The sequence below is a fragment of the Glycine soja genome, chromosome 8 (assembly GCF_004193775.1).
Source record: "Glycine soja cultivar W05 chromosome 8, ASM419377v2, whole genome shotgun sequence".
In the NCBI taxonomy this organism is placed as follows: Eukaryota; Viridiplantae; Streptophyta; class Magnoliopsida; order Fabales; family Fabaceae; genus Glycine; species Glycine soja.
In genome coordinates this window covers 1,993,885-2,017,378 of record NC_041009.1, presented here as the reverse complement: position 1 = coordinate 2,017,378, position 23,494 = coordinate 1,993,885, and the positions used below count along the sequence as shown (strand labels likewise).

General features: G+C 32.1%; 1 protein-coding gene across 1 annotated transcript; it reads left to right on the top strand.

The window, feature by feature from the left end:
* The first annotated feature begins 10,980 nt into the window (after window positions 1–10,980).
* On the top strand, window positions 10,981–14,792 carry LOC114421091 (protein KINESIN LIGHT CHAIN-RELATED 1-like). The gene is made up of 3 exons (XM_028386883.1): window positions 10,981–11,716; window positions 12,188–13,096; window positions 14,282–14,792. The coding sequence occupies exons 1-3, from the start codon at window positions 11,124–11,126 to the stop codon at window positions 14,514–14,516; spliced, it is 1,737 nt and encodes a 578-aa protein (XP_028242684.1). The 5' UTR covers window positions 10,981–11,123; the 3' UTR covers window positions 14,517–14,792.
* Window positions 14,793–23,494: the final 8,702 nt, after the last annotated feature.

The following is a 23,494-nucleotide window of genomic DNA, read 5'->3' as shown; positions in this document are numbered from 1 at the left end:
AAAGCCAAGAAATTGGAATAAAACGTTAGATCAAGTTCTATGGGCATGTAGAAATTCTCCTAAGGAATCAACTAATACTACCCCATTTCGACTGACTTATGGGCACGATGCTGTACTTCCGGTCGAAATACATTTGCAATCAGCCAGAGTACAAAAACAAATGGACATTCCAATCGACCATTATTGGAAAATGATGTCAGATGAGTTAGTTGATTTAGACGAGGAGAGATTAAGAGCATTAGAAGTTTTGACTAAACAAAAAGAAAGAGTTGCTAAAGCTTATAATAAGAAAGTGAAGTCAAAAACTTTTAATGTTGGAGATTTAGTTTGGAAGGTTATCCTGCCCATGGATAGTAAGGATCGAGCCTTGGGCAAATGGTCCCCAAATTGGGAAGGACCGTTTAAAATAATTCAGATCTATTCGAATGGTGCTTATGAATTAGAGGAATTAACCCCTCAGAAACGTACTTTGAGTATAAATGGTAAATATTTGAAAAAATATAAACCAACATTGCTCGAAGTTAAAATAAGCATAGAATAGACAGAAATAATGGAAACATAAAAATGGCGATAACAGTAAAATTGTCACGAAAGGGCATGTGTCAATATTACATCAAGAGTAGAATCGAAATACAGAATTCGGAACTGCTGATTCTTGCGACATTATAAGAAATCTGAAAAGGGGCGATTTTCTCGTGAAGGGTTTTGATAACTGATGGAATCAGTGAGTAAAAGCTTGGACTCACGGAGAACAATGGCAAAGCTCAGAGATTCGGTGAGTTTGATGATGAAAGGAGTAGCAAGTTGTTATCTGAAAATAAGGAAGCCTCGCCGGAGATAATGGATACGAATCAGGAAGAAGAAAGGTTTCAGAAGCAAGGAAGAAGAAAGGTTTCAGAAGCAAGGAAGAAGAAGGGTTTTGGAAGAAGCTGAGGGGGTTTTTTGTTTGGAGTTCTGGCGCTATTCATGGAGTTACGCCTTTAAAAGGGGAAAAACAATATAATAAGAATCAAGGGTCAGAAATCAATCACATCAGATTTCCCTTTTAACTCCCCAGCGTGACACGTGTCCCACTCTGCCTAGAAAGGTGGAATTAATGATGGGTAGTGGGAGATCGAGGCGACGGTTACCATTAAACGTGCCATCGTGTTGCCATTCCAGGGAAACTGTTAGAAGAAGGAAAAAATGTCAACTTTTCATCTTCCTTCGATCTCAAATCGAAGCAGACATTTTTTGGGGGCAATTTGTTAGCCCATATTTTTTATGAGCTAAAAATATGCTCTAAATTCGAATTTGGTTAGATTCTGTTCGAATCGGAAAAAGAGTTTTTTGAAAGAGATTCCCAGGTGCAAGGAAGTATTTACGAAGTACAAGGCTAAGACAAGAAAGAGGGCTTCGAATCATTGGGCGATTCGAACTGGTGTATACTCGAGTCGAAGTCAAGGCAGCCAGATTTCTGGACTTAGCGCAATTTCTGACAAAACTTCACAAAATCAGTTCGACTTCGAGCAATGTGGGTAACCGTTCTAAGGAGCAGTTATGTGCATGCAAGGTGTACGTGGCAGGACACTTGGCATTATGATAGTGTTCGACCGTTAGGGCAGTTTATTTTCGAATGTCTATATATAGCAGTTTTTTAGTCAGATTTCAGGGTCGCAAATCATTTATACAAATCCTTATATACTCAAAGTACCCAGCGCAGAGAGAAACGAGTACGCAAGGAGAATGTATGTTTGTTTGTGAACCATTTTAAGTTCCTGTAAACTTTACATTTCGAATGCAATTTACGTTTCACTTTATAATTTCTGCCTTTTAAATGGTTCATTCGATCGAATGAACTCACTGCTCCTTTACATTCTGCAATTTATCTTCCCTTGTCAAGTTACTTTCAGCATTTCGATTCTGTCAAAGAATCTTCCTTTTTGCAAATTTCGAACCAGTAAATGTTTATTGCAATGATGAACATTAACGGTTTTACATTTAAAGCAAACACACAAATGACATGCTCCTGAGATTCACTAATTGATCTCGCAAGCAATTAACTTAGACTAGCGGTTGTTTACCAAATTCCAGTGTAAACAATACCATAGTAGAGTTGGGCTTAAACTAAACCTAGATTGATGTTTTCATTTATAGTTTTATACTCTATCCTGTGGTTGACACCTAGTGCATATTTTATGAAATAAATTAAATTTAATGCACAATGTACTTTTTTTTTAAAAAAAATACAAGTAAATATCAACAATAAGATTAGATAATTATAAGTGTCTTTTTTACCTATAATTTAGTGCATGATCGTTGAGTCAACATAAAAATATTTAACAATTGAACTAATAAAATTAATTTATACAATAAGTTATTTAAACCCTAAACCAATAATTACACCCGAAGTAATGTAATACTTAAGGTTAATTTTTTTAATTTATTTATAACCTGATTAAATTTTATTTATAATTATTATCTTGAAATGTTTTTTTAAGTTTATTATTTAATAGTTAGTTTTGTGCATGTTAGACGAAAAGGTTTTATTTTTTTTGACAAAATGTTTGAAGACAAGATAAAAATAATAAAAAAGCAAAAAAATGAATATTAGCTTTATGTAACGAATTTTTTTAAGATAAAATTATAATTCATTAATGACTTGCTATGCTGCTGGTTGCCAAGATCTTAGCCCAACAGCAGTAAAAAAAAGATCTTAGCCCAACTTATGAAGATCTTATATAAGGTCTTTTTTTTTTTTTTACAGATCTTATATGAGGTCTTAAATTCATCATACGAATTGCTTTGCTTACTCAGAACTTTCTTATTTTTTCCAAAATTACTCGTGACAAATTTACAGATTTATAATTCATAAACTTGCGAATTCATAATACGAATTGATAATTCATATGTTCATACGAATCACCGTGCATACGAAACAACATGATAGAACATTAATTTCTAATATATATTTAATTGTCATAAAATTTATTATGTAAATTTACATGTGCATTAAATATACATTAAAATTTTTAATGTTATATATAGTTACGTTAATTATTTTATAACATAATTGATCTATTAGTTCAGTTGGCTAGAGCGTTGTGTTAATAACCTAAAGTCACCGGTTCAAATCCGTAATGAGTCCATATGAATTATGAATCTGTAAATTTGTTAGGGATAATTTTGAAAATAACAAAAAATGTTTGGCATACAAAAAAAAACATTGGTGTGCAAAGCAATTGCCATTCATTATTCATTGTTATCATGGTATACCAGATGAAAAAATAAAAATCTAAGCATGATAGCAGTATAACTTATTTCTTAAGTTTGACAAATTTAAAGAAACGACCATAGTTTGTGGTTTAAGCTTTAAAATGCAAGTCTGCGTTTTAACCGCGCACTTGACCTGGCCATTGGCTTAGCAAATTTTCTTTAGCTTAATGAGTATAATATAATGACGTCTTCTATACGAATTTTAGTAAGCCGAAAAATACCAAAATTAAAAAGGAAACGAAATTTCAACGATCCGCAAAAGAGTGCATTGCATGCGTTCTCAAAATTTCATCGATATTGTGTTGATCCATCAATATTGATTTAGAAATTCAGCTAACCTAATTCATCGCAGCAATTATGCTCCCTTTGAAACAAAAACATCCTCATATTATCTTATGATACTACATACCTCTGCATGAAAAAACAAAGCATTATTATTTCGGGTAAGTTTCGGCCACAGAGGGAATTGTCAATTGCATAGTCAACTTTCTTTTTTTTTTTTTTTTTTTCTTGGACGTGTCTATTTAGATATATCTTATATCTCCAATTTCAATATTGGCCGCTGTGGGTACTATTTGGTGCGTGATACCTCATTTGGACCATGAAATGATTCATCATATTGACTCCATTAGAGCTAGCTATTCGCTACAAGACGCGTTTTTGTCGACGTATACCAATATATTTTCTAATTTCTACGAATAAGTTTATTTATCATTCATTTCATTTTTTTTTCTCGTGTATCATGATTAGTGTGTAAATTTGATGGTTTCAATTCCTTGTACCTACTTTTTGAATGAGCGAGAAATATTCTTTGTTGCTAAGAGACAATATGCTGTCCAATTATGGGAAATTAATTAGCAGGTTAAACTATAGGAAAACATGTTTATTCAAATTAGGCCTTAACCTTAAGTCTCTTGTAGACAACCAACGTCTTATCAAAGCTTCAACTCAAGTTAGATAATAACATATCCTGTACTGATTCTCTGTTTTTTCTATTCTATTTTCCAAATGATTAAAGTACAAAATATACATTTGACACAGTTAGAAATTTAAAATAAGAGTTATGTAAAATTAAGGAATAAAGTGAGTACGTGACTGACACTTATAAGTTAATTTTAGAACTAAAGTGAAGTTTTATTCATTTTAACTTTTTACTTTAGGTTTTGTTGGTTTGCAGAGAAAAAAAGCGGAAAAAAAAGAAATGAACCTTAAACAGTTTTTTCTACTCTACCGAACCGTACGTGATAGCCTTCTACTGAGTGCTTAGAAGCCAACTTTGCCCGTGGCCAGAAAATGTGGCACTTCTAAAGCTAATATTAAAAATCATGTGCCGAATGAACTTATAATGCCACTACTCAACAGAAAAGCTAGCATGAAAATTTAATTACACATCATAATAGCCCGTAAGCACGTACGAAGACGTTGTTGACCATCTTTAAATGAGATTACTTATCAGTAACTGAATTTAGATCGGATAAGACAGTTTAGTTTATTCTGATTGTGTACACAATGCAATAGAAGCAAGAAAAGCCAAGCAGATCTAGCTAGTGCAACACAGACGTCAAGTGCTAATTTGCGAGTTACTTTTGGTAAGACTGGTTTTGTTATATAACTTATATTAATTAGGTACCAATGCAACTAAAATTTGTCAACACTTGTTTATTTTACTGTCAACATCAATTCTTTCCATGAACCATGATGATAATACACATTTAAAAATAAATTCCAATCCTGGTGATCATTGTAATTTATTCTTAAATTATATTTAGCAGTTTAAATTAATTTTATGTATCAAACTTAATAAATCATACAGACAGTGAATAAAGTTGACTCTGCCCACATGGGGCAATATGCTATCTCGATCTATTGTACCAGTTGAATATATGCATCATATTAATATGACAGGCCACAATCCACATGTATCCTGCGATTACTTTTATTCACTTTAGTTAAGTTACAACTTACAAGGGCAATTTTCCCATTCTAACCTTGAAGAGAAAAGGCTTCATGCATCTATTCTCATTGCCATACCTATATACGTACTATAAAAAGGTCGATATTCCCCCAGCATCTCAAATTTCGGTCATCGATCAAACTCTATACCCAACTTTATGGATCCCAAGCTCAGATTCTCTATTATCATCTTCCTTTTGCTCTTTGTTGAACTATATCCAGGTAAGCATATATGTTCTCCGGATATATTTTAAATAAATTATGTATACACTTTACCAGAATAAATGATAACTAATTAAACCAAATTCATTTTGTGGATCTCTTGTAGCTAGAGTCAACAGCTTGAGGATGAGAGTGGATGTAGAAAAATCACCAACCAAGGTATATTTGCATATACGCACAAGCTTAGAAATATTTAAATTGGCCATATACTATACACACCTTTCAATCTATCCTTTATTCTATTTCTAGTTTCTAGCTACTACATACTAATTCTCCTCAAACAAAGAAAAAGTTAGTACTAATTAATTTTCTTTATAAATTTTTTTTAAAGGTCAATGTTAATAGTTAGTTTGTTAATTTTTTTTGTTTAAAGAGGAATTTGAAATCTCAACTTCTTCCTTTTTTTTTCTTTCACCACTAAATCAATCTTATAATTCTTAATTTTCTTTAAAATTATGTGAGGTAAAAATCGAAATTAAATTTCTTTCGCTATCAGATTAATAATTCATTTACTCCTTTCTAACAAAAACGTACTACACTACTACTTGTGTCTAGAAATGGCTTAATTTAAACAATAATGACAAGTTTCAGGATTTTTTAGTACAGAAGTTACACAATGGACCACTGATTTCCGTGACTAAAATGGAGAGAGAAAAAAAGGAGTTATGAATGGCGATAGATAATTAGATATATGTCTCCTTCATAACTGTATTTAGAAAAATGTGAGTGTAACATTACTCTAATTATTAATTGAACACCTTTTTTGTTGAAGGTTTCTTTTCATCAGATGAAGGGAAGAAAGCTTTTGCACCTTGACACTGACGACTACAAAGAATCTGGTGCTAATCCACGGAATGATCAAGGGAAAACGAAGCCTCACGGTTGAAGTTAACCTGTTATGCTCTGTTGCTTCTAATATTATATATATTTTAATGGAATAAATTATTCAAGCCAGCTCACACTGCTTGTAGCTGAAAAACAGCAGAAATATATATATGAAAAATATGTACCAAAAAATATATAAAAGCTGACAGCCCAAGATTTCCTTCCGCTATGAGTTTTATACTTCCGTAATATATGTTAAAATCAAGAACTGATTAAGATATCTAGATTCTAATCTCTATGAATACCAATAACTGCTAAAAAATTTGTATCTAGAGAATTTTATGAAATTATAAATTTATTTTTCTGCCTCTTTCTTCATTTATCGTCTAATCTTTGTTTGGTTTCACAGCGTCATATGCTGTACATGCATCTCTACTATTAGAAGACATAATCAGTTTTCTGGTGAGACTCTAACTGGTAAGTAGTTGTGTATTTTGAGTGAAATGTTTAAGAGTATTTTGGTTAATTATTTACTTATTACTAATTATTTGCACTGATTTATCAATTAATTCTTTTATGAAAAAATCTTAATTTTTTTTAGTCTCTATATAAAATTAACATTATATTATCGTCTCAGTCGTTTAGATCAATTATGCTGATGCTTAAGAGATACTGATGCGTGTAATGATAGAAAAATTGATATAATTAATACATTAGTCTTTTTTGGTTACACTAATACATGAGTCTAACGTTTTAATCCTATATGAAATAACATTATTTTAATGTGGGAAATGAGGAAATTAATTGATTCTAAGGAAAATAAAAATAAAATCTATTTAAAGCAGTGCATATCGAAATATTATTTGATTTTCTTGATTGTTGATCATGTTATTTTTATATGTATTGTAGATGTGATCAACTTTCAAATACTATGGCAATGTTTTAACAAAAAATATACTGACTTGATCAAATATGTATATATGCAAATTTTGAAGAGTCGTTACTATTTATAATGTTATGAATGAAAGCATTTTAACTTATTTCTTGAGGAATTTTTTTCTCTATCCGAACTCTTGTTCTCTACATGTTAATGAGAAAAATAATGCAACTTTGTTCAAAGGCTTCGGAAGAAGGAAGTGGGTGAAGAGTTAATTAGTGTATTGACATTCTTATTAAATATGTGCTAATTAGTTCGTTCAAAGGTACAAACTAGTAAAAACTAGGTTTGTCAAACAAATGTCATGGTTGTAAAAACTAGGTTTTTAATGCACCTTATGTGAAAACTGTGCTAATCATTAGGTGGATATTTCCTAAATGCCTATGTTCTATTTGTTGGGAGGTTCCAAGATGTCTTCTTTGCAGTGGAATTATATGCAAATGAGTATTAAATATAGACTAAAAGATTAATTTATCCAAGCATTTTTTAAGTGTATTATTAATACAATTTTATGTTTTAATATCGAATAGATCGATAGATATATATTTTTTTTTGTGTGAAGGGGATTGGTAGATATATAGATAATACTTAACTAATAATTTATCATGTCATTTATAGTTGCCTTCTGTTGATAAATGAAATGATGATGGGTATAGAATTGGCGCAAAGATAGGAAGTCAACTTCATAGCTAGTGCAGTGGTTTCAATGATGTGACCCTCAACGTTCCCTACATCTCAATTCAGTGTTTTAATCATTATATATACATATATATACATATATATATATATATATACACATATGTATATAACTACAGATTGTGTATTATTTTATTTTCCTAACAACAATAAATATTGCATGCCTCAATGACCACAAGCTTATTCTGAATTTGTTGATTATATGGATTGGTGAATTTTTCGTGCGGCTGAGCCCTGTATTCGATATTAACGAATGGTAGAGATTAACGAGTTATTATGCGACATACCAAAAAAAGGAATTATTTTAATTTAATAAGTAATATCAAATTTGAATCCAGACATCTAATTGTATTAAATATTTTAAAGGAAAACTTTATTGCTCATATAAGAGCATAATGACTTCTCATAAAAAGATATCTATGAGCCTTTAAAATAAAAGATATCTATGATATTTATAACCAAAAAAACATATGTAATACTACTATGTTTTAATTAAAAGCACTATGAGCAGCCACGTAATAAGAGTCTAGCCTAAATATTTGGAATAAAAGAGTAAAAATCCATAGAGATCTTTTTTTTTTTTTGAACTGGTTCCAAGTTTAAATTGATTCAAAGCATCTTTCAGTATACAAAACAAAAAAGATGGGTAGTGAATATGAACTAATCCACTGACTTTGATTTCATTCTGAATGCGACTGTTACTTCTCTATCTATATGAATCACCCAATATGATCCGTCAGATCCGCAACTTTGCATTAAATAGCATTTATGCACCGCTATGATCCAAATGGAAGCTCAAAATGTTAGTGCTTTACGAGATCAGTACGCAGGTATTACAATGGGTACTATATGTGACTTTTTTACCCTAACAGAAATTATTATGATTTTTTTTTATCCAGAATACATGTATCGTTCATCGAAGACAAATTTATTTGAATTGGAGAGGATTATTATGACAATAAATTTGTTATTTTAAGTATTAAACGTATATATTCAAGAATCGAAATCAAAATCTTTGATCAAGTAAAAATAATTTTAATCAGGTGATTCATGTGCTTAATAATAGAAATTATTATATTTTTACATGCTTTTCATCAATTTTCTATACGTATAATATTATATATACTATAATACATAATATATATATTATTCTTAATTGACATTTGACAGTCCAACCTAAAGAATTCATCTGCAATGATATGATTAGTTGAACGATAACAATTGATGTGTCTTTGCCTTTTAAACTAGTGTTGATTACTGTGTATAAGGATCAGACGCACTAACTAAATCAGGATGTTAACCATAAAGTCAAGGCTAGATGCCTAACATGTCTTAGTTGGGCCTCTGATTCTGAAGGGAGCATAAAGAGGAAAATTAAAAGCTAAATATATTAATGAGATGGTACACAAAATCCAATAGCTAACTACCACCGAATAATGTGCCTATAATTAACCACCCTATTTTTATTTATCTGGTAATAGGGATGGACACAGTGGCGGCATCTATAATGTCTGATAGAATAGAAACTAAAATCAAGCTAACTAACTAATCATATAATCTAGTCCTGTTGACTTTGGGATAAATACAGAGAGAAAAAATGGTCAGCAATTAAAATATCCTAATCAATTTTCCAAATGGCTCTTATGATTCTCCTCCACTGAAGGTGCTTGGCTCAATATTCAGAACACGACATGCACTAGTAATCTAATGACTCCTCAACTAAAGACTTTCACCAGCTATCATTCTCTATATGTGCAACAGGTAAATGCATGTTCTTCTCCTTTTTTGTTAGAGTTCAAGCTTAATACTAATGAAGGTTCTGAGCAACTTTTAAGATAGGAGAAGCACGAAATGAGCATGAATCCATCATCACAGGGCACAAGGCAGAGCAAGGAATAAATAGGTCAAGTAATAGTTTCACCTACTTCATGTAAATTGTCAGACCCATATATGGCTGACTGCAAATTCTATTATTGTAGTGCTAGAAAACTACAAATTAATGTTGAGTGAAATTTACTATTCTATCATGTACATTTTTGTCTACCAAAAAAAATCTATCATGCATATTCATTCATATACCAGTTCCAATTGAAAAATAAAGTAAAGATTCTTTTTAATGAATTGAAATAAAAATAAATAGTATATATACTAAACGATTAATTTAAAGAATTTTTATGTTATTATTCAATTATAAATTTTTATGTAAGATACATTTGTTAACTTTTTTTTTCTTTTCGAATAATAACCTAAAAAGCCTTGAATGTTCTGTATCTAGTGAAAGAGTTAAAACAAGTGTTTCGGTTGTTAGAAATTAAAAGCAAACTTCATTCCACCCCTAATGAAACTGACTAGGAAATTAATAATGAATTAAATATCTATGACATTCGTATTAAGAAAAATATCTATTTCAAATCGATTTTCATATGGGAGAAATTAGAGAAAGAAATATTGCAAGACGTTTTAAGTAATTACAGTCTGAAAGGAAAAAAATTTCAACGGGGGAAATTAAATTTGTAATTTGAAATGTATACATTTTATTCCATTATAGAAAAATAAAAAGGAAATTGTGGAATAAATATATTTATTATATTGAGATATAAATACGTTGCCAAATTTTCCTTAACATCCATCTCCAATTCGATCTCCACCCTTTCTCTCGGTCATATTCATAATCCATGAGCCAAAGCTGCAAAATTTATATAATCCAAGCATACGACGACGATCGACCAGTACTTGTTAGTGGTAAGTAACTGAAGATTAAAGTGAGTGAAAATTTAGAAGATGACTTTTACTTACTAATAATAATAAAATAAAAAAAAAACAAACGCGTCATCATCATTTAAAGAAGAAATCAAATTCAATATGAAGAAAGAATTAACGCGTGAATCTATTATCTAGTACATGCTTGTTTTGTTTTGAATAAAATTGTTTGAACTTTGTGAATTAGAAAAATTAATTTAAAAAAAGTATGAATATGCTCCACTTGAATAAGACTAAAGAAAACAAAAACAAAAAGAGAGAAAGAAAGAAAGAAAAAGGGGTAAAAAGAGTTATAATAATTAATAATTTGAGCAGATGGGCGTTGGCGGAAGAAGTTGACGGAGGAGGGGAGTTGAATTACCATAATAACCCGAGAGACAGATAGAGGGTGAAAAGAATGAAAGCTCCTTGGGAGCTCAGAGTCTAGTTTCTTAATCAATAGAAGAAAATTTGTAATCCGAGTCCCTCCAGCAGCATGCCAGGTCTCGTATCGGACGCCCAACCCCTCGGAATCTCCGTCCCGGACACACCCAGGCAATCCCAGAGAACCCCTTCTCCACTCCCCAAAAAACCACCCAGCCCATCTCCTTCTCGCTCCTCCAAAAAGAAAACTCCTGAAACCCCTCCGCTTCTCTCTGATGCCTCTCTCGACAACCCGGATCTCGGCCCATTCCTCCTTAAGTTGGCCCGCGACACCATTGCCTCGGGCGATGGGCCCTCCAAGGCCCTCGACTTCGCCATCCGGGCCTCCAAGTCCTTCGAGCGCTGCGCCGTCGAGGGCGAGCCCAGCCTCGACCTCGCCATGAGCCTCCACGTCCTCGCCGCCATCTACTGCAGCCTCGGACGCTTCGACGAAGCCGTCCCCGTCCTCGAACGCGCTATCCAAGTCCCCGACGTCGAACGCGGCGCCGATCACGCCCTCGCCGCCTTCTCCGGCTACATGCAGCTCGGCGACACCTTCTCCATGCTCGGCCAGGTCGACAGATCCATCTCCTGCTACGACCAAGGCCTCCAGATCCAGATCCAAGCCCTCGGCGACTCCGATCCCCGCGTCGGTGAAACTTGCCGGTACGCAATCGTTTTATCTTGTTCATTTTCTCGATTCTTAAATTGTTTGGATGAAACTTAGATGCAGTCAAATTATAATTAGATCAGTAATCCACACAATATTAAATGTCGACTCAGACTACCTTGGTGAAACTTCAATTCTGATTGGTGAACAACTCTAGAAGCACTTATAGAACTGTATCTAAGTTTGGTACTAATTATAATTGGATACTTAAATTATGTTGTTGAATTGATAATTGTTTGGACAAAACCTAGATGTAGTAGGTCAAATAGAATTGGAGTTTTAATCTTCGTAATCTGCATAAAGGATTTCATTTTATATCAGCACATTTAATGTCTGCACATATTACCGATTGAAATTCTAGTTATGATCGGAGACCAAGACCAAAAGTACCTATGGAATTGCATATAATTTTTGTCCTAATTGTGATATGAGGATAATTGTGTTTTTGAATTGGTGTTGTGTGGTAGATACTTAGCGGAGGCAAATGTGCAAGCAATGCAGTTTGATAAAGCAGAGGATCTGTGTAAGAAGACGTTGGAGATTCATCGCGCACATAGTGAACCAGCTTCGCTTGAGGAAGCTGCAGATAGGAGGCTGATGGCACTGATTTGTGAGGCAAAGGGAGATTATGAATCAGCGTTGGAGCATCTTGTGCTTGCTAGCATGGCCATGATTGCAAATGGTCAAGATAATGAGGTTGCATCAATTGATGTTAGCATTGGGAACATTTACATGTCGCTTTGTCGTTTTGACGAGGCGATTTTCTCATACCAGAAGGCGCTTACGGTGTTTAAGTCTGCCAAGGGTGAGAACCACCCTTCTGTTGCCTCTGTTTTTGTGAGGCTTGCTGATTTGTACCACAGGACTGGTAAGCTTCGCGAGTCAAAGTCTTACTGTGAGAATGCTCTTAGGATTTACTCAAAGCCTGTTCCGGGGACCACCGCAGAGGAGATTGCCGGTGGCTTGACAGAGATTTCAGCAGTTTTTGAATCTGTCGATGAGCCGGAGGAGGCGCTGAAGCTGTTGAACAGGGCAATGAAGTTGTTGGAGGATAAGCCAGGGCAGCAGAGCACTATTGCGGGGATTGAGGCACGAATGGGAGTGATGTATTACATGATTGGGAGGTATGAGGACTCAAGGAACTCGTTTGAGAGTGCTGTGGCGAAACTCAGGGCTAGTGGGGAGAGAAAGAGTGCCTTCTTTGGAGTTGTTTTGAACCAGATGGGGTTGGCATGTGTTCAACTGTTCAAGATTGATGAGGCTGCTGAGTTGTTTGAAGAAGCTAGGGGAATTCTTGAACAGGAGTGTGGCCCATGTCATCAGGATACTCTTGGGGTGTACAGCAACCTTGCAGCTACATATGATGCTATGGGAAGGTAAAATTCATTTCTCAACATCCTTGTTTTCTTTTGACTCATAGTTAGCTGATATATTTGTTTTGTTCCCTGATTCAATTCATGTTGTGAAAGTGTTCCCTTTTGAAGCAGCCTAAAGTAAAAGATAGTTATAGATTATCAGTGACTGACTGGAAGCTTAGTGTAGTTATTAGTATAGTTATATGTTTGCTTGATTGCTGCTGTTTTGTCTTGGCTGTTTTTAAGTTCAACTTTTTTGTAAGCTAGAACATTAAGATTAAATTAATTTGTAGGTTCCTAAACTATTTGAGAATTTTTTAAGTAAATCTTTGTACTTTGAAAGTTTGTAATTAGGCCCTTAAAGTTTTAAATCTTTTTAATTGAGTCCCTAAATACATTTTTGTTAAGACTTCATTAACCTAATTTAAAATTTTCAATTTAGCGAGTATGTCACTAGTTTAATTATTCAGCAAGTCTTTATATTGTATAAAAAAAATTAATTACAAGTTTGATTTTGTTTTTGGTTTTTTAAATTTATTTTATAAAATAATTTTTAATAACTAATTTTTAGAGAGTAAGAATATGAAAAGAGGAAACAGTACAAAGAAGAATGTGAATAATGGAAAATTAAAAAATATTAATTTTGAATATAGTTTTTTTAAAAAAATTATTCTTTTCAAACAAGCTTTTGATAAGAAAGTTTTGTTATTAAAAGCACAAAATTGTTTTTTAAAAATAGGAAAAAACAAATTACATGCTAGCCTTTGTCTTTTTACTTAATGGAAACCTAATGAAAATTTAGTTAGGGACTTGATTAAAAATGATTTATAAATTGAGGGACCTAATACAAACTTTGAAATATAGGAACTAAATCCCTAAATAATTTTGGGATCTACTAATTAATTTAATCGAACTTTAATATTATTATTGTGTCATTCTTTTGGACTTCCATTGATCTTACCCCAATAAATATTTTCTAGCTCCGCCCCCTTTGCTGGTGTATTATGTGTTTCTTTGTACCAGCTTCAATCTTTCTTACCTATCTTCTATTCTCTTCATGAGGATGGTTTCCTAGTTATTTCTTTTGTTCAAATAGAAAAACTGAATGTCTATTTTATGTTGTGCTGTGCCGTAATACTTGTATGTTCAAACTTTAAAGCAAAATATTCCATAATTAACTCAACCTGGTATGATGGCATGCTTCAGAGTGGGAGATGCGATTGAAATCTTAGAATATGTTCTCAAGCTGAGGGAGGAAAAGCTTGGGATAGCAAATCCTGATTTTGAAGATGAGAAGCGTCGTCTGGCAGAGCTTCTGAAAGAAGCAGGCAAGACACGGGACAGAAAAGCAAAATCTCTGGAAAACCTTATTGATCCTGGCTCAAAGCGGACGAAGAAGGAGGGGGCAAAGAGGTGGCCTGGTTTGGGGTTTAGAATTTAACCATAGTTTTATTCATTTAAATATATATATTGAATGCACATTCTGTAACATAGGATATCTTGTATAGGGTTGAATATGTAATTTGGGAGGGAGCTTTCCTGTTTCTTGATATTTGTTCATGCATTTGTTTCTCTGTGTTAATTGCTTTATCAATTGTGTTGTGATCTTTTAGCTGTACCACAAAATTCTATACCTGTCCTACGTTTCCGGAAAATGTTGAAAGAAAATTTTTATTCTGAGTGAATAAATTTTGATGAGATTGTGTTTTATTTTACCTATCTTGCGTGTAAGCGAGCTAGCAAAATTGTTTTCTCTTTGACCTCCGATTATGCCAATGTTTGGTGCTTTATCCGAAAGAGTAAAAGGCGTCGAGAAATTCGTGCTCTATTTATGATAATCACGAACTACATCAATTTGTGAAAGACCAAAGAAATGAACCGTGATTGTGCATGTAAAGGAGGGGGGAGAGAAGGAAAAGAAAGAGAGACAATGGGCATCATGCTCCGTTCGCAAATGTAGAGAAGATAAATTGATTTTTTTTATTTTATTTCACTAATCAAGCTCAGCTTGTTCTTTTCTTCTTCTTTTTTTTCCAAAAAATTTGTGTATTTAGAAGTTATTACGAAGCCTTATTAAATTAACCTAAGTTTTTTTTTTTAATTCATTGTAAAATAACAAAAAACACAAAAACTCACCCTAAAACAAGAATAGTTTGAAGGGGAGAACGAACGATATTGACTAATACATTATTGTTACTCAAGAGATGAGAATGTTAATGATTTGTCATAATATCTATTCATGACTGATGTTTTGTGTAATTTTGCCCCCTTATCCAAATATCATAACTGAACAAGACATAGAATATACCATTCTTTTATATTTTAAATATTTATTCCTCAATATTTATACATATGCATTAGTAACAAACAAGGTCAATATCTCTTAGTGACTCATTTCTTTTGCTGGTTTTGATTTTAACCATGGTTGCCTTCTCCTAATTTTATAGGTATCTTATACTATTGATTGATTGAAATTGTCCTGTTCATTTCTCTATTTGTGCTTTTAGATGTCATGATTATGTGTGTTTCACGGTAAAAACTAAATGAGGATATCTTAGCAAGGAAAAAATCAAAAGGAATTAGCTAACATAAACTAAATATAAAATATTTAGTTAATTTGCATTTCTATGTATGGATGTTGTAGTCAGTGGTGAGGTGGCTTGTTGAGTGATATTTTTTTTTTCCGACAAAATGTTGAGTGATATTAAAACGACCATTATGTGTCGTCATATTTGGGCGTGATTTTTCATTTATGAAACCTCCTAAAGAGATAAAATAAAATCGATTAAATTTTCGTCTCTTTAGTAAAAGGGACAAATGAAAAATAGATCGGTGTTGTGTAACACTTTGTTGGCCATTGTCATGGGTGGACACGTTACCCGAATTGCATAAGATTACATAATGCCATTTGCTATATTTCTTTAGAGTATTGATACAAGATAAATATAACCTAAGAAATGTCTAGTTATCACAGTTTGTAAGATCAAGCTTAAATATTCGTGGCTTTGTGAAATGTGTGTTAGTGGGTAATGTTTGGGTTTCACTAATGGCTGTCATGGGTACTTGAGTTATGATGAGGTTTGTTCTGGTGTGGGTTTTTTTTTTTTTTTTTTTTTTTTTTTATGCAGCAGAAAGCAGAAAAAAAGAACTTAAAAACTAGCGGTGCCTAACAAAGTAGGTACCAATCAATATCCAGGAAACTCCTAATCTTCTGGTGAGGGATTTAAATGGTGGCTTCCGGTATCAAAGTATGGCACGAATTTTGTTAAAATATTAAAGACAAGAATAAAAAATAATAATAATAAGTTAGAGTTATGATAAATGCACATCCCATTTTAGGGTGCATAGAGATAAAAAGAAAAAAGGTAAAGAGTGGGAGACATGAAAAGTGATATAATAGAAAACGAGAAGAAAGATGCATAGAAAATAGAATAGGAAAAAATGAAGGAGAAAATAAGTGAATATTTATATTTGTTGAGCAAGTTATAGAATTAACTCATTTATTTGAACATTTGTATTTTAGCTAAACAACTCTATACGTCAATGTTTTAGGACGAAATGGTCCACAACTATTGGAATTTAAAGAATTGAACATTTGGAGTTGTTTGCTTTAGAATGAGATTTGTAGTATATTTTGGGGCAATTTTATAATATATTTTTTTCTTCATAAAAACCAATGCAAATTACTGATCATTCCCTATCTTGCCATACTAAAAGTCTAAAACACCCTTACTTTTGGGATTTGGGAGGCCTATGAAGATGGGTTTTCCCCTACTCGTCCGAACACGAAATGATGTTTTATGCGAATAATTAACTTGTTAGATTTTAAATTAAATTTGAGTTTCTATTTTTCTTTTCAATTTTGTTAATACCAATCTTAAATCCTAATGTTAATAAAATATAAAATTTTAATAAAGATAAAGAAATAAGTTTTTTTAATATTTGTGATGTAAAAAAAAATTTAAACATTTTTTTTTTACTTTTATCTTCTTACTTTATGGTTGATATTAACAAAATTCTACAGTAGTTTTTAAGTCACAAAACTTTATCAAGGAAGCATTAACATTTAAACAATAATGCATTTGCTCGTGTTAACAATGCCGGGTGTCTAAATCTCATTTAATTTCATCTCCTCGTAAAATCTGTGATCATGCCTTTGACTATGATTCTCGTTCTTCGAATTGGATACTTTGTGAAAAAAATAATCATGAAGATCATATTATTACCGGTACAAAGTCACACAAAAATAGAATAGAGTGAAATTCACGGGGCAAGAAGATTCGAAGGGGTCGCTGCACATGAAAATGGAGCAGAGAATATATAAAAGTATAGAAGGGAACCAAATCTCCCATAAATAATAAATAAATGAAATTAAAATTAATCTTCTAGATAATCTAATTCCCAGAATCCTTGCACATAGCCAGGCCCTTCTGATATACTTTTTTCTATTTTCTGCTCGTTAAGACGAAATAAATTAAGGGTTAGATTAGATTCTTATATATCATGTGTTGTGTTGTTTGTTACCTTCTGAGGCTTGAGGTTAGAAGTGCGTCACCAGATCACGGAAGCTTCAAATAATATATAGATGCTTCAATAAAAAGTTCAACTTGATTTTGTCTAGTTTTTTTAATCAATAATTAGTAAAGTAAGTAATTCACTTCCTTCTCTCTTGGCTTATCTTTTTTATGTGCATGCATTAAGCACATAAAATGTGCTCTCTTATTTAAAATCAATAAATTAGAAAAGTAACTTGGCATCCTTCTCTCTTGACTTGTCGTCCGTGGTAAATCGCAGTCACTAATGTTTCCTTAATTATCTTTGTCCGACAATCTCTCCTAACATTATCTCCTCTTTTATGTTTGTTACCAAATCATTATTAGGTTACTGAAATATTTGGTAACTTATTTTATCCATAAATTAAAGTAAAAACTAATATATTCCTACACAAAAAACAGGCTACTAATCCCTATTAAATTAAAGCATACTATCTTAAGAATAATAACCTTTTAAATTATCATTTTTAAAGATTGATACATTTTTTTATTAAGATACAAAATTTCATAATTTTTAATATTTTCCACATAATTTTTTTAAATTTATCTGAATTATTTTTTTTTGTAAAATTACAAATATTTATGCAATATAGAAAATACTAGTTAATGGTCTGAAATAAGTAATTAAAAAGCACGATATAATTTTTTTACCCTTACCGTTGGTATATATGTGATAACGAGTGGAGTTGTTTAAATTTATTAGTTAAAAAATATTTATTTTAATAAAATAAGTAATTTCCTATTTTCTTAATGTGTTTGTCTAAAATTTTTTGAAACAAATATTATTTGTTTCTTAGAAAAATGCTTATACAAAAAAAATTATTTTAAAGTTATTTTTAAGTTTAAATTTTTTTATTATTACAAGAATTAAGTTTTTTTATCCCTAACAATTATGTTATCATTTAATAAGAAATTATCATGTATGAGTTTGTTGTCTTTTATCAATGATAAATCTTTACATTGACAGTGAATTAAAAAAATTTCTTTAATTAAAATGCATTGATAGTATAAAAAAATTTGCACTATTATTTACACCATAGATTGCTGTGTGTAATAAGATTATTAATTTTTATAATAATTATAAAAACTCCAACCAAAACAATAATTTCGTTAGGAATATACAAGTAAACCATTTCTAGATTTTAGATATAGAATTAGAACAATTAGCATAGAAATTAATCTTTAATTATCTGAAAATGAATAAATAAAATACGTAAATAACGCATCCTTTTCTTTTTCTTTAATTATGCCAATCATTTTTGGGCATCAGCATCGCAATCGCAATCTCTATCTCAGAATAATCGGTTAAGTTTGTATATTGGGGTGGGTCGAGACATGATCCAAAGGGAATACACACAGGAGCTAGTTAGGTTTTATTTGTTTGGATAAACAGTACTACCTATTAGAGAGAAATAAAATAAAGGAGATGGGACACTGGAAATTCACTTCTTTCTCACTAACCTACGTAATGCTCCTCTATTTTTAATTTTTGGAAAAATACACGATGCTCCTCGAAATTTTGTCAAAAATATTTTTGATTGGTGATGATGTAATTACAAATTGGACTATATTAGTTATTTAAGAGGAATAAGCACAAATATATCATGCATGTTTACAATTGTTTCGTAGAATGACTTTTGAACTGCTTTCCCTCGGAAAGACTTCCATCACTTTGATTTTTAGGATGAAAATATTGTTTAAGATTCTTGTTAATGTCAACATTCGTTGTCGCGTATGTCTGCACGTGTTTTTGTGGCACTGCTATGAAGGAAATATAATCCCTCTTTTTAGAAGTATCTGATGAATTTTAAAGCAACGGTAGAATGTATAGATATAAAATACAGCATATGAATAATCAATACGTGATAGAGAGGAATTAAGAAGGTAGCATATTTAATTAGATTTTTTTTTTGTGAGAAGAAGAAAAATAAATATTGATCATTATTACTTTTAATTATCAATATTAAAACACACTAACTCATATGATTTTTTTAAAAAAAGATAATAATTTGTTAAATGACTATGCAATACTAAATCTTCATCATTTAAGTATGATTTTATGGTGTAAATTTATTTTTCTTACTAAATATGATTCCAAATTAAAAATGTTTATTGTGTCTGAATACTTGAATTTATCTTTGAATCTATAATGATGAGAGAACTCAGTTCTTGTGTTCAGAGCATATTGCACATTTTTAGAGTGTTTTATCACTTTATGTGTGTATGAAATATTGAGTAATGGGATGTCACTTTTTAAACTCATTGATCGCATGTAGATATTTCTCAATTGGCTATACAATCGTAAACAGCCAATTTTGTGTGATCAGTAGATAAAAATAAAATATAAAAGGAAAAGAGAAAAATGAGGGAATTTTTTAAGAGAAAAGTGCTCAATTTTTATGTTAAATACCATAAAAGACAATGCAAGCTACAACTGTTATGTCATTGGAAAGCTTGGAGAAAGTTCTGCTACAACTCTTTTCTCTACCATGTAATCCAAAAATGACTTCTATTTTCATGAAAAACAAATATTTCACTCCATCATAGACGAAGTGAAATAAATTAAAACTTTAATTTTCATATTCTCCTTATTTTAAAAATATTAATAAAATTTAAAATTTTGTAAGTATTTTTTCTTTGACCAAAAAATGAGTATTTTAGTTTTCCGCGAACAAACTAAAAGATGGGTCGCAACACAACTGTCCTATAGTATGCTCTCTTGTATTAATGGATATAGTAGAAACTAGAAAAATGGGGTTAAGTACTTCAGACAAAGAAGAAGAACACACAATAAGTGTGGGAGCTAAACATAAATTTGATGAATAAAATTTTTTTTGATAAAAGGGATAATGTCATGTGAGAAATTGGTCAGTCTAGGAAATATTTTAGAATGAAAATAAATGGGTGATTATTCGTCGTAACTTACCCGTATCAACAACAGTAATGAATAATTTTAATTTTTCAAGGCAGCAATAAACAACACACTGCAAAGTATTACAGGGAAAATTTCATGAGGTAAAAAATAGATATTTTAAAATTTAGAATGTTTAGATCCATATCTTACCCACCCCAATATGGGGAAAAGAAAAATGTCAGTATAGAATGAAATTTAAAAAACTAAACAATAGTAGAATTATTTCGTCCACTAAATGTCTATCCCATTTCGCAGCATCCTCTTCCCGTCATCCAAACATATCCCTTAGTGTATGTTCTGGTCACCGAACTGGCAGGTTTCTTCAACTCCATCGGCACATGTATGAGAGACACGAAGTTACGCAGAATCGATCCTTTGGTTAGTGGACCATAAGGAATTTCTGTTTGTAGGTGGAATTATCGAAAAAGATATTTCTACTTGTAGATAGAATTAGACGTCATTTTCTTATACGAAATCAGGACAAACACACCATTCATCATTAATAGAATACCTCCCTCTCTGCTCTCACTACGATCCACATATCTTCACTTTATTCACACTTCATTTAGTGGAACCTATCAAAGTCCTAAATACAACTGTTCATAGGGGTCTCTCCTTACTTTGAGCTTTCCAAAACAAAACTCACCAACTCGCATTTTAGTATTTTCATGTTTAGGAGGAGTACTATTTTCCTTTCTTTATTTTTTATTTTGATTCAAATATATTTTTGATCCATACTATATATCCATTTTGGCATCACATTATTGATAATTTTTTCCTTCGAATCATATTTCTAATCTTTTAAAAATTTGTCTGAGGTCGCTACTGTTAATTGTGATTCGTTATCTGCTTACGTAGTCGTCAACCAAACACATAGGCATGAGATGTGTGGTATCAAGTGTACTCTTTGTTTGAATAGAATTACACGTATGATTATTTTTTTTAATTTTTTAAAAGTAAATATGACGTCGTGTGTCGTTTCTAGAGCTGAAAGTAGGAGGCTTTGAAGGCGAAGACTGTGGCAAAGATCGAAGCGATTAGGGCGTGTGTCATTTCTCTAATCTAAAGTAAGAGCCAATAGAAGTCCTAAACTCAGACAACTAAAATCAAAGTGGCCACCTTTTTAGGTGATCTTCAACCTTTCTTCTCCGGTCGCAATACAAACCCAGAACATCCTTAACCTCCTCGGAACTCCACCAGAAACCATTTCAAATATATCTAATTCGCTCCACATTCCATTTCTCAGAACCAAACCCATCATCCCCACATATTCCTCCACCCACTTCGATCTCCAACAACGTCAAGGTTGTGTCGAGAGAAGTCGGGGGCGGGGCACTTGTTGGCAACAAAGGAGTGGTTCTCGGCGACGGATCTCTACTTCCTGAGAATGGGATTTGAGTCTGAGCGAGCAAACTCGGCAACAAGACTCAGGTGGAGCTGTATTCCTGAGTTGCAAAGGTGAGTTATGACTTTTTTTTAGTGCAGAGAATGAGTGAAAACTAGATGATTTGGTGGTGGGCCTGATCTGGATGGGTATTGTGGTGTTGGAGGCCATGGTGATCTCTAGGGAGGAAGGAGGCGACGGTGTGATGATGGTGAACCAGATCTGAAGAAGGATGGAGATGGTGGTTGCGAGTTGTGACACAGTGTTCGTGCACGTGAATGAGGGCACGATGGTGATATGAGACAATGGCAGTGTTTGCGCATCGTGTTCACCTCGTGGTGGTGTGTTAGCGTTGCGATATGTGGTTTGGTGGTGTGGTTTGTTGTTCGATGGTGGCGGTGGTGCATGGAGAGGTTGTAAAAAGGAGGAAGAAGGAGCTTACAAAAATGATGTCATTTTTAATTAAAAAAAATCCATGTAATCTCATTCATGTAACGAGTACACATGACACCACTCGTCGCATACCTATGTGACCGGTTAATGATCATATAAGCAGATAACATATCCTGACTAATGACAAGGATCTTGGACAAAACTTTTAAAATATTAGGGACCCGATTTAAAGAAAAAATTTATTAGGGATCAGATACCAAAAACAGGTATATATCAGGGACCAAAAATATATTTAATGTTTTATTTTTTTGTGAATTTTCCTTTCTTTATGATTTACCTTTTCAGTTTTTTCCAATATCCTTTTTTTCTTTTCTTTTCGTACTCAACATTGAAAATTGATTGGATATAAAGGAAGTAAATTATGAGTATAAAGGATTGAATATTTCTGTCACTATATATTGTAAGAACTTTACTTAGTTACACTTTCTATTTACAAATTAGTATGGAGCTGTGCATTCATGTGGAGAAATCTAGTGAAAATTTGAAAATTACACGTCCTTTCCTCATTTTGATTTATACACAAGGAATTCTTACTTTTCTAGATGCTAGCTAGCGTCTTCAAATTAATCACTCGAGTTCAGAAAGAAGACTTCCAAATTAAAATTGTCTTCTTATCCAATCTCCAAATTATATCACAGAATAAAAAAATTTATATCAGACTGTACGTTTCTCTTTGGATGTTGCAATAAAGCTCAAATAGTTGTCTAATTCTACACAGTTGGCACATTTCTTTGTCCAACAATATATATTCATCAAATCACTTGAAGGTTGTGGAATTAACAAAAGTTTTTTTAATCTGAGAATATCAGAAGGCTAAACAATAAATAATATTTGATTTTTCATTGACAAAATGAGTAAAAAGAACTGAGGAATTGTTAATATTGTACGTCTGTTTTTCTTCCTAATGTATAATTGTTATTGTACGTTTAAGGACTTGAATCCTTTCATGTTGTTAAGTAACATGATATGATCATGTTGGAAAGAGAAAAAAATAATTTTTATTAGATATAATTAGTGAGTTATACAACTATTCAAAAGTGAGAGAGAGTGCACTTTAGAAGATAAGGTATACTTATAATCGTTGATTAGAAAATTAAAGTTTTTTTTTTGAGAAA

Excerpts from the sequence above, each read along its gene's own strand:
- LOC114421091 (XM_028386883.1), top strand. The coding sequence starts at position 11,124 with ATGCCAGGTCTCGTATCGGACGCCCAACCCCTCGGAATCTCCGTCCCG. Across the intron at positions 11,717-12,187 it reads CGCGTCGGTGAAACTTGCCG|ATACTTAGCGGAGGCAAATG; the intron begins GTACGCAATCGT and ends GTTGTGTGGTAG. Across the intron at positions 13,097-14,281 it reads ACATATGATGCTATGGGAAG|AGTGGGAGATGCGATTGAAA; the intron begins GTAAAATTCATT and ends GGCATGCTTCAG.